At 50.5% G+C, this 20907-nt stretch overlaps 8 protein-coding genes across 8 annotated transcripts; 4 read left to right on the top strand and 4 right to left on the bottom strand.

Annotated features, from left to right (window-relative positions):
* Positions 1-511: 511 nt before the first annotated feature.
* On the bottom strand, positions 512-1114 carry CTAM01_15004 (uncharacterized protein; the record flags this gene model as incomplete). Its single annotated transcript, XM_060531003.1, has 1 exon — positions 512-1114. The coding sequence occupies one exon, from the start codon at positions 1112-1114 to the stop codon at positions 512-514; it is 603 nt and encodes a 200-aa protein (XP_060374413.1).
* Positions 1115-3166: 2052 nt separating this feature from the next.
* On the top strand, positions 3167-4260 carry CTAM01_15003 (uncharacterized protein; the record flags this gene model as incomplete). The annotated part of the gene is made up of 4 exons (XM_060531002.1): positions 3167-3409; positions 3533-3571; positions 3668-3916; positions 3979-4260. 4 exons carry the CDS (start codon positions 3167-3169, stop codon positions 4258-4260), a joined length of 813 nt encoding a protein of 270 aa, XP_060374412.1.
* Positions 4261-5106: 846 nt separating this feature from the next.
* Positions 5107-7101, bottom strand: CTAM01_15002 (uncharacterized protein; the record flags this gene model as incomplete). The annotated part of the gene is made up of 7 exons (XM_060531001.1): positions 5107-5298; positions 5358-5430; positions 5498-5838; positions 5914-6497; positions 6561-6664; positions 6733-6858; positions 6932-7101. 7 exons carry the CDS (start codon positions 7099-7101, stop codon positions 5107-5109), a joined length of 1590 nt encoding a protein of 529 aa, XP_060374411.1.
* Positions 7102-7598: 497 nt separating this feature from the next.
* On the bottom strand, positions 7599-9057 carry CTAM01_15001 (uncharacterized protein; the record flags this gene model as incomplete). The annotated part of the gene is made up of 2 exons (XM_060531000.1): positions 7599-8241; positions 8333-9057. The coding sequence occupies 2 exons, from the start codon at positions 9055-9057 to the stop codon at positions 7599-7601; spliced, it is 1368 nt and encodes a 455-aa protein (XP_060374410.1).
* Positions 9058-10397: 1340 nt separating this feature from the next.
* CTAM01_15000 (uncharacterized protein) lies at positions 10398-12015 on the top strand (the record flags this gene model as incomplete). Its single annotated transcript, XM_060530999.1, has 2 exons — positions 10398-10600; positions 10680-12015. 2 exons carry the CDS (start codon positions 10398-10400, stop codon positions 12013-12015), a joined length of 1539 nt encoding a protein of 512 aa, XP_060374409.1.
* A 97-nt stretch (positions 12016-12112) lies between these two features.
* Positions 12113-12277, top strand: CTAM01_14999 (uncharacterized protein; the record flags this gene model as incomplete). Its single annotated transcript, XM_060530998.1, has 1 exon — positions 12113-12277. One exon carries the CDS (start codon positions 12113-12115, stop codon positions 12275-12277), a length of 165 nt encoding a protein of 54 aa, XP_060374408.1.
* Positions 12278-13228: 951 nt separating this feature from the next.
* CTAM01_14998 (AflN/verA/monooxygenase) lies at positions 13229-18889 on the top strand (the record flags this gene model as incomplete). The annotated part of the gene is made up of 7 exons (XM_060530997.1): positions 13229-13902; positions 13970-15024; positions 15403-16232; positions 16452-16515; positions 17025-17203; positions 17267-17581; positions 17663-18889. The coding sequence occupies 7 exons, from the start codon at positions 13229-13231 to the stop codon at positions 18887-18889; spliced, it is 4344 nt and encodes a 1447-aa protein (XP_060374407.1).
* Positions 18890-19158: 269 nt separating this feature from the next.
* Positions 19159-19848, bottom strand: CTAM01_14997 (uncharacterized protein; the record flags this gene model as incomplete). Its single annotated transcript, XM_060530996.1, has 3 exons — positions 19159-19577; positions 19650-19749; positions 19819-19848. The coding sequence occupies 3 exons, from the start codon at positions 19846-19848 to the stop codon at positions 19159-19161; spliced, it is 549 nt and encodes a 182-aa protein (XP_060374406.1).
* Positions 19849-20907: the final 1059 nt, after the last annotated feature.

The following is a 20907-nucleotide window of genomic DNA, read 5'->3' as shown; positions in this document are numbered from 1 at the left end:
TCTATCGACGGCATAGCAGATGGTGATCTTGTGTTGTTGGGATGATATTTTCATCTTAACTATTTCCCTCATGGCGTAGTTTCCAAAATCGAACATAGAGCTTAATGAAATGCTTGATCTACCTATCTTTAATATGTATGAGCCCCTGGACGTATCCGGGCAGCAGGTAGGACCGTGGGAATGGGATTTTTTAGCCTAGGGTGCAGTGACAAAGAAAGCCGTACGTAAGAGGTACGATATCGAAATATGTCTTCAGAAGATAGATATGTGATAGCTGAGTCGTACTGAGACATGAAGCGAAGATGATTGAATTAAAAGGTGTACCGGCGGAATCGTGAACCCGGTCGTGAAGATAATCGAAGCATAAAACAATACTAAAGATGCTGGCTAAGTCCTACATGGTTCAATCTCATTTTTCCAGCCGTGTCCAATCATTATCCATTTGACCCTCACGTTCATTTCCATCTCTTTTGTACCAGTCGCTGGCGATCCAGATAGAGTTGGCCTAATCTCAGGAGGTATAGACGTTGACGGTGGCTTTCAGGAGGTTGCTGAGGGTGGCAGTCACGCCGGTCAAACCAGACTGCGAGGTAGTGTCGATGTAAGGCGAGAGCGCAGCTCCGAGACCACCGAGATTCGTCGAGATCAGCTTGAGGTAATCGGTCTGACCAAGCGGAGCCAACGACGCGACAACGCCAGATGTCTTTGCCTTGTTCAACAGATCCGTGACCGTCTTGAGCGCAGGCTGGATTTCGTTTGTGAGCTTGTTGACGATGGCGGTCGAGTCGGTCGAGTTGAGGGCCAGGGTGAGGGCCTTTGCGTCGAGCAAGGTGGAGGAGGAGGCCGAGTTGAGGCCGGTTGTGTTTAGGAGGACCGCGGGGAGCTTGAGGATGTTGGCGACGCTGAGGGTGTTGCCGGTGGTGTAGTCGAGGCCGTTGAGGGTTGTTGTCAGCTTGAGGATGGAGCCTTGGAGGGTGTCGAGGTTGGCGATGATGCTCGCGCCTGTGCTTGATTGGGAGGGGAGATTGCCGAAGGGGAGGAAGCTGAGTGGCACTGGAGTTGCTGAGGATACTGAGAGGGCGGCGAAACCGGCGAGGAGGGAGGAGAAACGCATTGTGGTGTGTTTGTGAGGTTGATGTTGTGTGAGTGAGTGAGATGGATGTTGTCCTGGGTAAGGTGAAGGGGGCACAGGCGAGAGTATCTTTATTAATGCTTGTCCAAGGCCGTTGCTGAAGTGCTTGAGAGCTGAGAGTTCTCTTAGACTGAAGGAGGACGCAACGTCTGTATTTATTCCCAGCTAATCTCAGCCAACATCCTCGCCATTTGATGTCACACAACTCGTCCCTCCCGCTTTTCCTCTTCTTCAGCTCAACCTCCTCCGTTGACGAAATCTGGCCCGCCCAAGACAAGTCTATCCGAGACATATCCTCCTCGCTAAAGAATGTCTCACCGCCGCCGCCTCTGGAAGGGTAGATCTCGACCAGAGGCAGACACCGACTAACCCGAATCTCGGGAGCCTCAAGCCACGGAGCTAAACCCGCATCGCAACAGTTCTGCGAGGAAAGAGGAAAATGATTGGCCTGGTACGCAAGAGGCGGGCAGGGAAACCAGTGACCGAACCGGTCCCCCCTTCCTGTGAGAGAGCCTGCAGCGCCGTTTCCGGGTGTGACGGGGTGGAGGGAGCGGACGCGGGCGGGCTGCTTTCGGACGGCGTCGTCAAAGAGCTATGCTTATAATGCGGGGCCCACCTGTGTTATTCGGTTCAGCGTTAGTGTGTGACCACACTTGACTGACTGCAGCTGACCAATGTCAGAACAGTGATGATGGGCGTGATGGCGGATTGAGGCTTGGGATCTGAACGGTAGTGGTAGGTATTTCGTACGGGCGGAAGATGGCATGGCTGGTTGTCACACAGGATCTCCAGAGGCTTGTTGCCTCTTGCGCCGGTGGACGTTTGGGTACGGCTGAATTCGATCTGGTCAGATGGGTGTACGTCTGCGCCTCCGTTCCTCTGACGTTAAAGAGAAAACGAGAAAGAATCCACGCAATTTCATATCGAATAAGCACACTATTGCAGCATCTTCTAATTGCTCTCCAACACTATTAGTTAGATGGAGGCACGATTGCACTCACTAATACCTTGTTTCGAGGAGATTGGCGCGAGGGGTCAACTCCAAAAAGCTTCACGAGACTGTGCCAACTCCAGTAGGTACAGTCCTACATTCAGTCAGCCAAATAGTGATTAGTAAGGCTTATATCCTTACCGTTACCCTTCGGCATATACATTAATGCCGAGTACGCGATAAGGAGGATCACGACCCCGCGGCTATTTAAATACCCATCGGTGCAAAACTCCCCGATGGCTGCGTACAACATTGATAGTTTGCTGATGCCTACTGTGCTTAGCACTCTGTTCCTGATCTAATACAGAGCGGTCTCGACTCTCGCGACCAGTGTCTTCCCTGTCTAGATACATGTATCTAGGCTGGAACACGCTGGAATATGGACCGAAGTGGGCTGTAACTTCAGAAACGCGGTTCCATATACAGCATTGGCAGTCACGTTATGCTATACATATTGCTTGTGATATCATCCGTTTTGGTCACTGAATACTTATAGATTCCCCTGGATCACGTCTCAGTGACTTGAGACTCAGGTCTAGAGAAAGATATCTATCGTAGGAGCCGATCTCGGTCGAGCATAGACCGACAGGCTGTGTATTAGAGTTTTAACATGACCAGTACTGCCTCAAAAGCAAGGCTATAGTGGTGACCGTGGCTACTCTTCATGATTGAGCTTCGGATAAAAGCATGGCGCTGTCGTGAGGGGAACCTGATTACTCGAATGATGCTCGATCGATACATTTTTGTCAAGTAGCTGCCGGTGGGATCAAATTCACGAAAAGTAGCCCGCCGCTCAAAGAAACAGAATCGAATGAAGATAAGGTAGGTAACAGAGGCATAGTGCAGGTCACTCTCAAGCCGTCCGCACTTTTCTCAACATGGCGCCGTACCCGAAATCTTTCGCTAAGCCTGGGTAGAGGTTTATCTATGCACCACCCAGCACGCCCTTCCAGCATTTGACAGAAGAGGAAGCCAAAAACTTCGTGGAGCATGGCTGGCTTCGCGTCGAAAACGGTATCGATCCAGGTGTTATACGGCGGTAGATGAAGGATCTTTGGGTCCGTTGCGGGTATGATGCTGGCGACAAATCCACATGGGCACAGGAGTACCTTCACCTGCCCTTCCATCGGCAACTTCGTTACGAGAAGTTCGCGCCAAAGGCGTTTGACAAAATCACGGACATCATCGGCGGTGTTGAAGCCTGGGATGACGAGCGAGAACGCTGGGTGGAGGACAATTTTGTGGTCAACTTTGGTTCCGAGACCAGGTCCCGAGAGTCAGACAACGTAAAATCGCCCAAGCAGAAAGGCGGCTGGCATTGTGACAATGACTGGTTCCGACAACTTCTTGACTCCTCAGGAACAACGTTGACGGTCATTAACTGAGGTGCTTCACGGATATTCCACCAGGAGGCGGAGGTACTCTATTATGCGAGGATGGCTTACGAGGTATGAATCCATTTCCAGCTGTCATAATCCACAATTACGTCTAGTTCGGACTTGATGGCTATTGAACTCTTGCTGACTACTTACCTTACTGCAGAGGTTTGCAAGCGACTTTACGACCACCCTGAAGGTCTCGACCCAGCTTTAACCGCTAATGATCTGACTATCGGCGTGCGCGAGTGCGAGATATCCCAGACTGTCGAGGCGAAGAAGGGCGACGTCTTCATCATCCACGGTCTGGTTCCGCACACAGCGAACTACAACTATCACCACTATGCTCGCGTCATCACCAACACCCATGTCACCCTGAAGGACCAGCTTCATCTGGATCGACCTGACAAGAATTATGTAGGTCATATGAGAGAAGCCATTATGACGACGCTAAGTTTGCATAGACCCTTGCGGAACAGGTCATTCTTCGAGCACTGGACCGAGAGTCTATCCCGGAGTTCAAGCCCACGCGCGAGCGAAAGTTTTGGTACCCTCGGAACTTTTGCTTCAAGGAAAAGAGGATTGAAGATGAGCTGAAGGCTATGAAAGATGCCGCAGCTGCAGAAGGACTGGACGCCAGCAACGTTGATAGCATTTGGGTGAGTGAGAAAGCTCGGTCTGATTTCGCGAGGACGAATGGGTTGTTGTTACCAGTGCACGAAGAGGCTGGATTTGAGACGACGCAGCACTTAATTCAGTAAGTAGAGAGATGTAGCGAACATATAGAGATGTCTATATGTCCCTCAGTCTATGCGGGTAATCTGACAACTTGATGTGGAGATGAGGACTTTCTTATTTCTACCGGCCAGAATCATCAATCACCGGCGGAATCTACGGTTTGGTTCGTACAAAAAGAATATCCGCTGCCGAGTAAATATTAACCCGTAATACTTTCAGTAAACGAGTTGTGTTTGTTAGTTCTGGATAAAGATACAGTATAGATAGAATTCGCTATCAGTCACGATACATTTGAAGATATTGAATGACACAACCATCCAGGACTCATCTAGCTCTTTTAGGAATGAGCAGAAGGTCTCGAATTCTCCGTACTGTGTACAAACGCGAGCGAGGTACTCGCAAGGTCGTTTGCGGTTGCACGGTGATGTGTGACGGAAGAATGGCTTCCTCGGCTATCTGGTTCCCGAGCGGTTAGGTAATCGAGGATCGTGGCTAAGGAAGACGTCTTTGCTTTTGCGATGCTGTGAGTAAGGGTCCTTCGTCACCTCGCAGAGGTCGGCACATTCCTCGGAGTTATGCGAGTATTTCATCTTGCTGTGGTCCAGGCCACGGCCCGAATCATCACAGGCAGGCCTGGACCGGATCGAGGAATGTTACTAGTAAGGGAGGCAATGCCCGTTGCGAGCTCTAAGCTATCTTTTGCTCTTATGGCCGTAGTGTAATTTTACGCTTGGGCTGAGTCGGCTAGTTTGGCTCTTTGTTCAGGTTTCTCGATTCCCGAAGATCTTGGACCCTTTCGCGGAACGTGGTGCACAAAATGACTGCGGCACCTCCCACTCTAGGAAACCTTCCTCATATTTGTTGATCCATCAGAGGGCGATGACTTCGACGTGACTCTGCCTCTTCTTTTCTTCTTCCACTTGATTCTTGACGTCCTCCATTTGCATCCTTGCAACCTTTGCCTCATCGCCGTCGAAGACTTTGGCGACTTCTTCCAAAGTGAGATTCTTTGTTTCTGGGTAGAAGAAATACACGAACAAGAGATAGCAGAAGTCCAGGATCTTACAGACGAATCAGTTGAGGCAATTATGGAGCTGACTACAAGGCGAGGGTCACTTACAGTGTAGAACATGGCCAGTGTCCATGCATGACCGGCTGCTGTGAAGTTATCCCAAGCAATAGGGTTGGTATAGCTGAAGAACGCGTCGCATATCAGCATTGAACATGAGCTTGGGAGCCTCACTCATCATGTTATCTCACCTTCCTAGGACGATCAACCCCTTGACAAAAATAGTTGATATGACGCCGGCCTTCGCCCTGAGACTGTATGGCATGATCTCCAACGCGTAGGCTGCCATGACCCCGGTCCACGCGATCTGATACGAGAGACTGAAGAGCCAGATGAAGGCGATTTGGGGGTACCCAAATCGGGCAAGGTCGTGAGTACGCTCGAACTGGGAGCTAATGATGGTCCATCCCATGTACATGAGCACCATTCCCGTGGTGGCTGTGAGGAATAGTGGTCTTCTACCAAATCGGTCTATGCACAATGAGAAGGATACCGAGACGACGAGAGACAAGAGCGTCTGGCCGCCACTGAGCTGTTGGGTTTGGAAATGAGCCGTCAGAATGCTTCAGATGGAGGTTTTTGCTCAGTGAGGTAGATAGATACTCACCAGAACCTTGTTTGTCTGATCGCGAATGCCAGCACCCTCGTAAATTTTGTTGGCGTAGTTGGAGAAGAGATTTGTACCGCTGTACTGAGACACCATCGCCAGTGAGATCAACAACACAACCCTATACCTATTGCCCGCAGTCCGAACAAAGTCGAAGTAGCTGCTGGACTTTTTATCCTGGAACTCAAGAGCCAACGTCTGTTTCATCTCTCGAAACTCAAATACCACTGTCTCATTTGTCTTATCCCCGTTGCCGTGGTACGTGGATAGCATGTTTTCAGCGTCCTCGTAACGTTCCTTGGCGACTAGCCAGCGAGGTGACTCCGGGATCCAGTAAATGAGCGAGAGAACCAAGATGCCGGGGAACGCCTGAAGTATGGTGAGCGATCTCCACGACCAGTCGCTCATTATCCGAATGGTCGCTAGGGCTAGCCAGGAACAGCTGGTCGATCCGACTCCGTACATGCAGTTGACGATGGCAGAGATCTTGGCCCGGTGCTGAGGGTGCGCGATCTCGGCTATCAGGAGACCGGCGCCGTTGAATGAGCTTCCGAAGCCGAGAATGAAGCGTCCGGCCATATACACTTCATGCAAGGATCAATACTCGGACTACTCAACGGAACCTGCGACTCAAAAGGCTGACTTACTTCCTTCGCTGTTTGATAAAGCTCCTATGAAAGCGCCGATGGTCTCTATGACGCAACCGATAATGATGGGCATTTTTCGGCCGTACTTGTCTGCAAAATATGGGCTATGTGAATCTGGGTTTAGCAGAAGTCTCACACTGGACCGCAACTTGAGTCTTGTGGTCACACTCACACCATCCAGAAACTGGAAAGAGATCCGACATCGAGAATGGCAACGATGAGGCCGAGTCTTCCCCCTGCAGGATGATTGAAGGAGCTCTGCCACTGATCCATGACTTGTGATGTGTTCATAAGCTTCCTGCATCCCTTCGTCATGAGTATCTTGTTGTGCACTGGTGTTTTGGACTCCATGTGCAAGAGAAGGAGCTTACGCATCGAAGCCTGTCGATGCAGACATCATCATCAAGACACCACACCAGAAGTACAACTTCCTCAGTCCAGGGTCCTTCCACCACGTAACTGGTTCGAATTCAGGGGCCTCAGACCGGGCCGCTTGCGCCTGTACATGTTTGGCGTTGCGATTGAAGATATTTCGGGCCATCTTGCCACGAATTCCAAGTAAAGAAGGTGAGTGCTAGAGCAAATGACACAACGTATCGATCCTATATGTTCATCCGTAGAAGAGGGTCATGGGAGTTTGCTAGCATTTAAGCTCATGGAGTCGACGATCTATTAGTCGTGACCGGATGGTAATGTAAGAAGCTGAGACAGCCGGACGCTAGGACTGCCGTAACCTTAAATCATCAGAGCATTCCAAAGTTTGTTTGATGTGCTGTTTTCTCACAAGAAGATGGAAGATGATACATGGGCGAAGATAATTGAAACTGAGGAGTCACGGGAACAAGGGTCAACCCTGTGCGTACTTCGATCGCAATCATATCTGCCATCTCGTATCTTTGAGGCATCAGACGATGCATCGGCGGACAATGAATTAAGTCGCACTGGATTTTGGTGGTTCAGATTCTAGATCAAGAGAATACATGTATGTTCAATAATCAGATAGCCGACTGTGTACGCTGAAATAATACGACATGCCTTTTATAACAGCTTCCGCTTCTGGATCTTCACCGTAGCATCTCTATCAAGACTTACGACACCTCGACACTCCGCCCCCTCCATGCCCGGACCTCTGCTCGCTGGTGAACCATCTAAACGCGACCAGCGCACAAACTCCATGTCGAAAGTGGTGACCATCATCGCAACCGCCGCTAGAATCTCATGCTTGGCGAAGAATCTCCCAGGGCAGATGACGCTCCCACCACCATACGGACAGTAGTCACCCAGCTTGACTTTGCGCATTTCTGGCTGCAAGAAACGCTCGGCCCAGAAGTCGCGTGCCGGGTGGCCTGGGAACGCCCATACTGCCTCGTCGATGTGTGATAGCCAACTGGGTGCCAGGATGAAGTTGTCCTTCTTGAGCGTATATCCGTCAATCTCGATGTCTTGCCGCAGACGCCGCGAGATGGGGATGCTCGAGCGCAGACGCAGGCATTCGTTGTATACGGAGTTCAGCAAAGGCAGAGCCGCTAGCTTTGTGATATCGATATCGAGTACTGATGTCATATTCGTACCGACGACCATTGCAGTCTTCACCTCGGCGCGGATTCTTGAGAGGAGTTGCGGGTCTCGGACCATCTCGAATAACATGTATGCGGTCATGGGAACGGCGTTAGCATTGATGCTGTTCAACGGCAGAAGTTAGCAGATGACCATGGGAGAAAACAACAGGAAAATATCGGGGGTCAGGAGAGATAGGAAGAGACACCACTCACGCCCAAATGAGGCCCATATGCATTGCTGCACGTCCTTCGAAGCTGATACCGTAATCAACAAGTGCAGCATTTCGCTCACGCACAAGCCTGTGACCAAAGTTCTCTTCCCAATCAGCATCGCTGTCTGGGGGACAACCAGCAGTTGCTGCCGCCAGCCAGTCTTTGGTGGCTTCAAGAGTGCGGTCGCGCGCTGCCCAGCCTTTGCGACACACTAGCTTTGGCAGCCCCTGCATGAGTGTCATGAAGGCAGCATCGTAGTCCCAGAATGTCTTGGCTTCCAACGAGCCCTTTTGGAGAATTCGCGGACAGACTAAAGTAATGGTTGATGCAGCGAATTGGTACGTCTGTAGGAAGTCGTATAAGCCGACAATCGCTGGGGCTGATGCGCCTTCTGGACAAGTCTTGAGCTGTTCGGAAAACTCGAAGACAAATTTGGCCGTCAGAAAGTCTACGGCTGACTTTTCCGTAAGGTTCTTGAGGTATATCCCATGAAGTATGTGCCAAATGCGCCCTTTCCCTACAACGCCGGTCTCAGACTGGTTGAGAGTACCAGCCCCTGAGTCGTCCATCCCCAGAAGGGCGGCATCGCTGGCTGGAAGGCCTTTGACCTTGTGTGCGATACGCAACTGCATAAACTCGAACGAAAGACTGCTAGACTGTCGAAAAATTGCTTGAATATTCGAGGCGCCCATTACGAGGTACATGGAAATAGGACCTAGACGCATAGTCACCGGTCCTTTTGTTGGTCGTTTGGCACTTTTGTTACGGTAACGTCGATCAGCATGATGGCCATATACTCAACATATAGTACTCAAGAATAAACTTACAGCGTTTCCTCATAGAACTTATGAGGATCTCTGATCATCTGAATGCCATTCCCAACCCATGGCAACCAATATGCCAAGGTAGGTGGCTCATTTCCTCGGAATTGGCGGTTCTTCTTGCTGCTAAGGTAAAAACGGCATGATGTGAAGATGTAGGTGCACAAGCAAACACCAAAGATGACCAGCACAAAGTATTTGAAAGCGTGAACTACAGGCCAGGAACTGATCCTCAGTAGAATCAATTTGAATTGATGAGTGAGTGGGAACTCATGATCGTCCATGGTGGAATTTCGAAAGCTCGTGATGTTGGCAGGTTGCCGAGTCACCTCGAAAACCCGAGCCAGCTCCATTTCCAGTAGTCTCCTAATACTTCAGTGGATTCAGTTCTCGTGCTGCCGCGCGGAGGCTTGAGCTTGACGACTTACACACATGCTGCTCAGACTTTGCTGAAGGATGATACATAGTGGCACCCGGGCTGCATGTGATTGTGGTCATTTGCTGTCGAGTAAGAAGCACTGTGTCCCACAGACCGTAAAGGATTGTATTCCCTGCCAAAGGCTTGGATGCTATTCCACCGGATCTGGGTTAACGGATTCAAAAGTGGCCGAATTGCCCCGAGTGGCATTAGAAGTCATACGGAGCACATCTGTTTCGAAGGATTCGGGAGTACGACGATGCTATCAGCCTTACCAATCAGGTGTATGTCCTCTTTGCCGAAAGTCCGACCCACCTCTGTCATATGTACTTGACATGAGCCATGGGAGCGGTTCTGGACTCGGTAATCCTGGTAGGGGAAGGGACGCGATTTACACGGTGCAAAAAATCGCTAGATGATGTCGATGTAACGATGTCTACCAAGATAGTAGCTGACATGGGTACATGTGGATATGTGTAATGGCTACACTTGCTGATTAGTGTCAGCGGCCATGCTAGTGGTTCTGCTGCCTAAGACAACGAGACTAGTTTGCAACCCTGCATTCAGAATCACGATACTTGGCATAAGCACTGTGAGCACAGCCAAATGGACCCGCAAAGTCAGTCGCGCCATAATGATGTTGGATTGCACTGTGTCAGACTAGGATTGCAGGGCCTAGGACCAATCCAGGGCACTCCGGATTGTTGATGATCCATAGGCCCAAATAAGGCAACGCTAGGTTAACGGAGGTGACCTCCGAAGTGAAGGAAGAAAGAATCATCACATCGTGGCCATAATCTGTTGGGCAAGTCCAAAGAAAATCCAGATGGCCACGGGTGAGAGGCCAGACTTAACCACAATGCCAAACAGTTACTCAACTATCATCATCGGTGCAGGAGAATCTGGAATCGCCGTGGGTTGTATGCTCAAGACCAAGCTGGGTACTGACGACTTCCGAATATTCGACAGACAGAACGGTGTCGGAGGGGCATGGTTTGCCAACAGATACCCGGGCGTAGCCTGCGATATGTAAGTGGAATCAGTGTGTCGGGAGGCAGAGATGATTGACCTTTTCTGATCGTGACGTCGGATCTGACTGTTGATGTAGCCCGGCGATTTTCTACTCGTATTCTTTCGCCCCAAACTATGAGTGGACGACCTTGTTTCCTCCAGGCCAGGAGATCCAGCAGTACTTGGACGGTGTCTGCGACAAGTTTGATATCCACAGCAACATTCAGCTCAACACCGAGGTGTCAAGTGCTCGATGGATTGATGAAGATGCCGAGTGGGAAGTCAAGGTGACCAGTCTGAATCCCCAAGACAAGACTTCAGAAGAAGAGGCTCTCCGGTGTAAGATCCTAATTACATGCGCCGGTGAGCTTGTCGAGCCCAATCTTTGGCCGCAGCATGTCCCAGGAATTGAGTCTTTCCGAGGACAGGTCTTTCACACCGCGCAGTGGAAAGAGGATGTTTCCCTGACAGGAAAAGATGTTGTCGTAATCGGGGCAGGCTGCACTGCAGCGCAGCTCGTTCCGGCACTGGCAAGCCCAGAGATTGCTGCGAAGTCAATCACGCAGCTAATGAGGGGACCGCCGTGGGTTATGGCTCGACCTGAGAAACCTCCTCCGCGTTTGATGGAGGTTGTTTCCACGTTGCTTAGAACCATACCTGGACTAGGCTTGTTTCTTCGGCTTTGCCTCTTCTTGTACGCTGAATCAACATGGCTCAATGTCGGCACGGGCTGGTTCGGCAAGAAGCGGCGACAGTGGTTTGAGAAAAGACTCTCAAGTCACCTGCGGAAGACGGTGCCACCTAGATATCACGACATGCTCACACCACACTTTGGTGTTGGATGTCGGCGGATCATTGTCGACGGTGGATGGTTGGAAAGCTTGAGTCTCCCCAATATTGAACTTACCGACAGACCTCTGGTTTCAATCGAACCCCAGGGCATTGTATTAGGTCCTCGACCAGGAGAAGAGCGCTTGGAGTCCATCGAAGAGAAGTGCCACAATGAAACCATCCAGAAGCCCGCAGATGTCATTCTCTTGGCAAATGGGTTCGAGACTTCGACTTACCTCCATCGCTTGAAAGTGCAAGGGAAAAACGGCAAATTTCTTCACGATGTCTGGCAGGCAAATGGAGGCCCTGGCGCGTACCTCAGCACTGCAGTTCACGGATTCCCCAACTTTTTCATGGTTCTGGGGCCAAACTCCGTCAGCGGCCACTCATCAGCCATTTTAGCAAGTGAAAATGTGACAGGATATGCTCTGAACTTCCTCAAGCTTGTTCTGAGCGGACAGGCCCGTACTGTTGAGATTCAGCTAGAAGCCGAGCAAAGTTACACGGCTGATGTGCAGAGAAGGTCGCTAGACAAAGTCTGGCAAACTTGTCACAATGGCTACATACAGAATGGAGGCTGGAACAGCTCGATATGTCCGTAAGTCACGCGATAACTTTCCTTTCACTTGCTCAATCGTTTAAAAATACAAGCTGACGATTTGGCATCTTCAAAGCTTTAACCAAATCCATTTCGGGTGGATGTGCAAACATCCGATATGGCAGCATTGGGATATTGCATATACAAAGGCTGGAACTCAACAGAACAACTTAGAACTTTCTAGACGTCGAAAAACGGTGTGGGTGATTGCTTCATTCTTGGCTATATTTGCTCTTCTTGTTGGGTATTATGGCAGATTACACTAGTCGCTGGAAACATCTAGACATCAATTCACCAGGCGGAGAATGAACATACTATTCTTGAAAGTAATAATTCGCCGATACAAACGAATGGCTCTGGGCGTCTTACTTCTAAAACTAAAATCCACGAGAAGATACCCAGAGCTGCCCTGCGATCAACTTCTCTTTCCACCTTGTTCATGTAGATTACAACATCCGTCTGCTTTCTTGAACATACTCTCTAGATCTGACACATCTCTTTACCGAGCCTTGGTCTCGCTTCCACATCGCACTCGCCCCGTCATCGCTTCTTTTCTTTCTGGATGAAACGTTTCTGCCTAAGACTACTTTAGTCGGGTTTTCACCGAGCTGGGTGCTCTAGTGCCTTGTCTCAGATGATAGCATAATTGCCACTTAGTCCCGCTGCCAGGGCGAGCTATCCATAGTCCGGACTCTCGAAAGCCGTATGCCGAGCAAGAAGAAGCCCAATCAGACAAGATTATGTGAGAACTGCTGCTAAGCGCCAAGAAGTGAGGCTGGTATTTCTGCAACACCCTGCTCATCTCTGCAGGTTCTCGTCTCTGCAGGGGTGAAGTGGCCGGCACTAGTGGGGAGGGTTACAACGCCGTCAGCGCCGGGAAATCCTTCCCAGCGGGTCAACGGGAATCCTACGGAAGACCCAATTCCAGCTTAGTGCTCACAACTGACCGAAAAGATCAAACTTTCGCTTCTTTCTGACACAGTGTCACATTCAGCTAGTTGAATGGGGAAAGACTGTCGTGAAATTCGTTGCCCTGTATGATGTAATGGGAATCTCTGCAATTCGATGTGAGAGCGAGGAGGTTCGGCATGTGATTTCTTTCCCTTCTGTCGTTGGCAGTGAAGTCTGGCAGTTACGTTGAAGGCTGAGGATTCTGAATAACGTCGACAGCCGGTACAACGGTTTCAGAACGCGTGCTCGTTCGTGCGATATCCACGATGAACTCAACAGTCGAACATTGGCAACACCAGTATGGCGTCGCGGGGTTGTCAAGGCTTCGCACCTGGACCTTTGCGCAGGTTGCCGCCTTCGTCGCAGCCATCCTCATAGTGCGCTTCCTCGTGAAGCTCATCAACCATCGCCGCATGTTCCAGCGCCTTCAACGACAAGGCCTGCCAATGCCTCCTCATAACTTCTTCCTCGGTCATCTAGGGCTCGCGGCTAAGATTGCGAAAACCCTTCCGAGCGATTTTCACGGGCACTACCTGGCGGGCGAAATCAGGCGAGTGTACCCTGACCTCCCAGCTGTCTTCTACCTGGACCTGTGGCCGACCGGTCCACCATTGATGGTGATAACGACAAGTCACGATCAGGCTCGAGTGACGGCGCATGAGCCGCAACTTCCTAAACATGAGGGCGTGTTGGGATTCCTGAAGCCTCTCATCGGAAGCCATGGTCTCGTCACGATGGAGGGAGATGAGTGGCGGTACTGGCGGGGCGTTTTCAATCCTGGATTCAACGCGGCGCATCTTGTGACGCTGGTACCGGGTCTCGTTGAAAATACGCTGGTGTTGCATGATATCCTGCGAGAGAGAGCAGCGGCCGGCAAGATCTTCTCGTTGTTTGAGACTATGTCGCGGTTGACTATGGACATGAGTTGTCTCGCAACATTGTGAGTCCAAAATTTCTCAAGAAAAATGTTGCCACTGTTCAATGATAGTTCTAACTTGATATTGTAGAGGTTCTCGTTTGAACGCCCAGAGGCAGGGCTGTGATCTTGTGTCAGCATTTCGCAGTCAAGCCGACTGGATCCCATCCCCCAATGAGACAAATCTCTTCAGAAAGTTCAACCCGATAAGGCACTTGGTCTATCGCTATAATCGATGGAGGATGGATAGGTATGTCTCGAGCGAGTTGGAGACGCACTTCGCTGCAATGCGATCTCAGGCCCAGCTTGGGGATTCCGGACCCGAGAAGACAACGGCAGTCCCAAGAAGAAGCAAGGCTGTTGTCGACCTGGCGCTTGAAACATATCTACTCTCGGAGAAGAACAATGGAAATTCTGGTCAGAAGATGACTATGGATCCCACATTCAAGCAATACGCCGTCTCACAGATGAAGCTCTTTCTCTTCGCTGGCTATGACACGACAGCCGCTGCGGTGGTCTATTCTATCCATCTCCTTTCGCTTCACCCAGCTGCCCTATCAAGAGCGCGCCAAGAGCACAACGATATCTTCGGAGCCGACAGCACCGTAAAGGAGACTGGAAATAGCATCGCCAAAGCCCCCCAGCTCCTCAATCGACTGGCATATACATCAGCCGTTGTCAAGGAGGCTCTCCGGCTGTACCCACCCGTGTCCAGTACGCGTGCGTCTGGACCAGGCTTCACGGTATCGGAAACTGACAAAACGAATCTTGAAGGCTTCATGCTTTGGGGTGTGCATCACGCTATCCATCGAGCACCAGAGCACTGGGTGAGGCCGGATGAGTTTGTCCCGGAACGCTGGCTGGCCTCTCCTGGTGACGAGCTGTACCCCGCGGACAAGGAGGCGTGGCGGCCGTTTGAGCGAGGGCCGCGAAACTGCATTGGCCAAGAATTAGCCTTGCTGGAGGTGAAGGTAATCTTAGCTATGGTGCTGCGGGACTTTGACTTTGCGGACGCTTACGTCGAGTTCAACGAGACGATGGGCCGGACGGGTCCCACAGAAGTAGCAGGGGATCGTGCCTATCAGATCATCCATGGAAGCACTAAGCCCAACAACGGGTATCCTTGCAGGATCAAGCAAGCCACGAGTGTGTCTTAGGCGGTGATGGTGTTGGACTTGTAGACTAGGCCACGTATTGAACCATGTCTCAAACAGTAAGGTGATCCTCTTACTACATAAACGTTGATTTGTGTGTCCCATGCTTAGCTATCTTGAAGCTTTTGCATCAACATCATTGTCCAGTCTCCCGTTCACACCATTTTCCCTCACTTTAGCACTTGATCGACAAGCAACACCGCCATCATGGCTCCATCATCGATACACGTTGTATTTCCGTTCATCACACTGGCTGGACTCTATGCGGTCTCAAACCTCATGATCAACTCTGGCCACGCTCAGTTATTCACCGATAGGCGAGCATCGGCAACACCCTTACTCCCAGACAACAAAACACCCCTCCTGACAGTCTATACCGGGGTCCCGCCCCTGGACTCGTATCTCGCCAACCTGCAGTTCAGCATCATCCCTACAGTCGATGGCTCGTCCCAGGCTTTGGCTCTGCTAGGGTGGCACTGGATGGGGCTTCTCATAGCTGTTTTCACTGTCATGCTAGTCGAGAGCTTACGAACGCGACGCGCAAGGGACCTGATTCCTTTCGCGCTCTGGGGTCTTGCCATACAGTATGCAGGGTACTTCATCATCATGCCCATATACTGTTATGTATCCCTGCTTTCTCAGTCACCTAGGAAGCATTCAAGACTACCGACCATGGCTGCCATTAAAGCTATCCCGGCATCAGTGCTAATTGGGCTTGTAATCCCATCGGCGATTATGTGTCTGCCAAGCAACCATCTCTCTGGCCAGTCACGACAGGTCGCTGTAGCTGTTTGGCAGAACTTCCCAGCGTGGATGGCCTTAGTCCAGGTGATTGCCGTGTCTTTGGTGGGAGCCATCCCGGCACGAAAATCGGAAGAACGCACTACCGAAGACGGCGAACTCAGCCGTAACATGTCAGCTCTTCGAAGATTGTACAAAGCTACCGCCGTAGTCTCCGCTTTGATCCATGTCTTGGGTCTCATACCCATTGTCTCCGCTGCCATTGGCAAGCTGGAGCCTACACAAGATTCGCCACATGCGCAGCTGCGACCTGCCGACTTCTTCCTGCCGCAGAAGTGGGATAATGAGACCCAGGTAAATGGGATGACAGAAGGCGCATTCAACTTTCTCCGCTATGACTACTACATCGGCACCGCCGCTGCGTTCGCTTGGGTCATATTTTTCCAGCCTTCGATGCGGGTAAAGGGGGATACATGGTCGATTGGTAGAGAAGTGTCTTGGAATATCGCTCTCACATGCTTGTTTGGGCCTGGCTTCACTATCGTAAGCCTGATGGAACGGAGACTTGAATGAATAAAGAGTTAGCATCTAGCCAGGCGGAGCACCTGATCCTTAGCGCTATGTCCCTAGTGTGTCATATCATCCACTTGGTAGCTCTTATCTTCGTGTATGATCTAGTCAACGGCCGACGGAGGTCGTCTCCGTCTCGGCACGGGTCGTGTTCGTCTGAACCACGAGCTCGGTGTGGGGTTACGACATCTGGAACAGGACCAGGGTCTCCATAAGCTCTATTCGCCAAGCTGTCAGCGTGGGATCCTTCGCCCTTCTCTAGGTTCTATCAGATTCGCACTGTCCGCTTACACGGCAATTCAGTGATCAAACAGATTGTGGGGTTTCACCGATGTTACCTCGCCTTGCATGAAGGATGAGCCCGGGCCGCTGAAGATGCAACTAGATCCTTCGTCCCTTTCTAGATCTCGGAACACACAGGTACGCGCCGATTGGAGCGCTCGCAAGACAAGTCGCGACGCCCCTGTTCACCGCACAGTTGCCTGTTTTCAATTCCAACCGTGTTCTTTACCTCAGTCGTGGCTGTCCACATTTGGGAAGATCAAGAAGACAGCGCTCCATTTGCGTGACTTCTTCGTTTTTGACGCTCTGCAGTTAGAGCTTGAGTCCTTCGTTTGCAATCAGTTTGCAAAAAGATGTCCATTCTTCGACGCAAAGTGGCGAGATTGGCTCCGCCTACAGTCTTGACCGATAAGGTTATCCCGGTCGACTACTGGGACCATCACTCTCGCGATGCTGTCCTCAACGTAATGCTGCGCTTCGACCGCCAACTGGATGCAGCCAAACTACGAAGAGCTCTGGAAAAATTGCTTGACCGCCGGGATGGCTGGCGCAGGCTGGGTGGGAGGGTGCGGCTAGGTGTAAGTCCCCTGTAGCAATACGAGTTCGCCTCTATGATGCGCTTTACTAACTTGAATCCATAGCCTTCGAATAAGCTGTATTGGCATGTGCCTGACACATACACTGAGAAGCGGCCTGCAATCACCTTTCATCACAACCGTCACAACAACATCAGTATCAAGCAACATCCATTAGCATCTCGACTTCGGAGCAGAGTTCCATCATCTTCTGGTGGCTCTCATGACGCCTCTGTTCCTTGGATGGTGGAGTCAGGCAATGGCGTGGACTTCTCCCCCTTGATGCGACACCCAAGTGATCCTACTTGTTTCGAAGACTATGTCTATCACGATAAACCGATGATAGGCCTACAAGTCACCACGTTCAACGACGCAACATTGGTATCATTAGGCTTCTCTCATATCATGTGGGACTGTATGGGTCTTAAAGATCTCTTTGACGCATGGTCTCTCACTCTACAGGGACGCCATGAAGAGGTCATTCCGTTGATTGGGACCGATCCTCTTAGATCTTTGGGTATATCACCTGAGCCAACTAAAATGGTAACAAAGGACGGTGCAAGCAAAACAGCAGCTTCTACATCCCCTTCCGAACAGTACCGGCACATCGATCGACAACTTGGAATTGTTCAACTCGTTACGCTCGGTCTTCGGCAATCACTCGACAAGCTGCTGAACAGAAACGCGGCTGAGGAGTTTAGGACGGTGTGTGTGCCCGCAGCATATGTCAGGTCTTTGCGCAATGACGCGCTCCAAGCTCTCGACGCCGAGAATGCTAGTTCGTCGGGACCTCAAGGGCCAGAGAAGGGTCATAAGTCTCAGTTAACTCCAGCCACGTTTCTAAGTGATGGTGATATTCTCTGTTCATGGTGGACACGCAAAATCATTAGCTCACGCATCCGCAATCCCTCCAAGAGCCGCAAAACCATCGCTATACTAAACATGATGGGTTTACGTGGCATTCTGGCACAAGCAGGACGATTGCCCAAGAAAGGAGCACTGGTTGGTAACGCAATCTTGCCTATTCCTGCCCTGCTACCCACGCGAGATCTTGTCAGAAACGATCAGCTGGGCTTTGGCCGCGTTGCAAAGGCCCTCAGAGAGGCGATCGCGCAACTTAGCACTAGGCCGCAGGTTGAAGCTCTCTTGGCGCTGCAGCGGCGTGCACATGGGGATGAGGTTGTTGAGAACGGCAACAAAAAGAAAAAGTCGGGCAACGGCAAAGCCGGACTGCCTGCTCTCTTCGGCGATGCGGGCATGCACATGGTTGTGTGTACCAACTGGACCAAGGCCGAGTTCTTCAATGTTGACTTCTCGGCCGCGGCGGTTGACGAGATTGGTTGTGACGGGCTCTTTGAGAACGAGCGTGCGCGCCTTCCTGAGGCTTCATCCAACGATACTGCCGCTAGCAGTGGCATCGAAATGATGAGCGCTATGGGTTGTGATGGACTCTGGGAGGACGAACATGCGTCACGTCCGTCTGTCGCTCCTCAATCTGATGCTCCTGCTTCTCGTGTGTTGGCAAAGCCGACTGGCGTTCACATGCATTTGATAACGGCGGGTACTCCTGCGTTTCTAATGAGTATCTTTACCATCTTGGGCCGCGATGCCAATGGAGACTACTGGATTCAAGGAATGCTACGGAAAAAGTATTGGGCTAAGATTGAGACCGCCCTAAGTCCGAAGTAATCGCTTCGCTGTAGACGTAAGCTCAAGCAAAGATTCAGAATACTACATAAACAGACACCTTTCGGAATGGGATCAGAGAAAGTGATTATACTTAGTTGTGAGAGTGGAAAAGAGTCACGAACGAGCAAGTGCACCTTGATTAAATGATTCAGTCTAGGGGCATGGCTGTGTATTATGAAGATTTCTGGAGTAAGGCAGGTAAATACTCGCAATGCCGCGAATGCTTTCGCCGAAGCCGTCTTTTCCACTACACTCGATGTTCAGAGTCTTTAGCCAGGGCCTCCACGGTCTCCCTTGATGTTCCAGCCCGCGAAGTTGACGGAGTGGCCTTCATAAGCAAGTAACTCAGCCTTGGTCTTAAAGCACTTGGCGTAAATGTCCAGAGTGTTATCATTGGCCATTTTGGTGGGGATGACCATTTGCAGCATCTGCCCGTGTCCCTCAATGTACGAGAAGCGAAGTGTTGAACTCGCACTGAAGCCGAAGTTTGCAATGTACTTGGCGATCACTTTCTCGCCATAACCCCAGAGCTCCTTGGTCTTCGAGCTTCCCCAGAAGCAACTCTTGCTTGTGCAAAATTGCGGGATCCATAGTTTGGGGGCTGCATTGAAGCGGGCTTCATCTGCTTTGAATACGCAGTACCAATTCTTCTTGATCGGCGAGCCTCGCCATCCCGCAGGTTCGGAGCCTATAGCTGAGTTAGGTCCCAAGTACCTACGTAAGAGGGGTTTGAGTGAGTAGAAGCTATGCTTGTTCTCACCTAAGTAAATGCCATTTCCGATCTGACTACCACCTGGCAAGTTGTCGAAGGCCGGATCTCTGAACGGTTTGTTTTTCTCGTTGATCTTCACCGCTTCTTCCTAGAAGATGCCGCTGTGATTAGTGACATCGATACAATGAATCCCTATACACGATAGTGTAGGACTTACTTCCGCAGCAGTGCGATATCCTATCACCATTTTACCCTGGGTACCAACGATTAGGTACCCTAGGGCCAACAACAGAAAAAGCCGACTGAAAAGAGTCATGACGATGTCTCGAATCCGAATTGTGACCAGAGATCTCCTGAGAATCGAAATGATCTAACATTAAGACTGCGGCGAAGAATCAACGATTCTTATAAGTATTTCACAGACTGGGACTTCGCCATGATCGACTCTTGGAGAAACGGACTTGCCGTCGCTAAGCCGTTCGGTCTATCTTATCGAGATCGCTGTAATTGAGTTGTTGCGACTAATTCAGGTTGCTGCAACTGTTCTTGCAAAAATTCGATGAGTTCCCCTGAATGACTCAAGTTAACAGATTTGTTCCCATTGCTATAATTGACATGTTATGACTGAGTCAGGTTGCTTACCATGTAGTGTTGTTTGACCCCCAAGCCCCTAACGGAAAATTCCTCGTTAATTACCTCTACGACCTCAAGTACCGCATAGCACTCACCAGGTCCTAGCAATCGCGGCAACACTCTCCACCGTTCTCCGCTCTAGCCAAGACCAAAACCGATACCCATGTCTTGGAGAGGCAATCAAGTAAGTGCTTTATTGAACTTGCTCCAGTATTGAGCAAGTAGACAGGCTTAAGTAACCCCATATCGCGCTTCTATTCTAGGTAACTGGTGTGACATATTCTTTCCTGTGCTGAGTGGCGATAATATGTACGTCCCCAGTTCCAGCAACTCTGCCCCCAGCGTAATTCTTGATTTGAGGATACAGGGCAGAGCGTGGCGTACTAACATCTCATTCTTGCTACGTTACTCTGAATGATTCGTTCTTTCTTTTGATGATGCGATTTAGCAGCCGGTGGGATCGCCATAAAAAACTGTTTTTAACTAAGGGCCTACAGCAATCCAGTGGGGAAGCCAGTCCCCGAAATGGAGACCATCTACATTTACTCCTTCATCATGCTCTTGTGGAATAACCATACATCTGATGAAACATCAGCCATAGTTCCACTTACGTCATTCAATGAACGATATTTCTGGAGATGACTCAGGCGAATGAGCTCAGGGCTGAATACTT

The sequence above is a fragment of the Colletotrichum tamarilloi genome, assembly GCF_030869305.1.
Source record: "Colletotrichum tamarilloi strain Tom-12 chromosome Unknown Scaffold_143.1, whole genome shotgun sequence".
NCBI lineage: Eukaryota > Fungi > Ascomycota > Sordariomycetes > Glomerellales > Glomerellaceae > Colletotrichum > Colletotrichum tamarilloi.
Note: the sequence above shows the minus strand (reverse complement) of the source record. Positions and strands in the feature narration are given on the sequence as shown.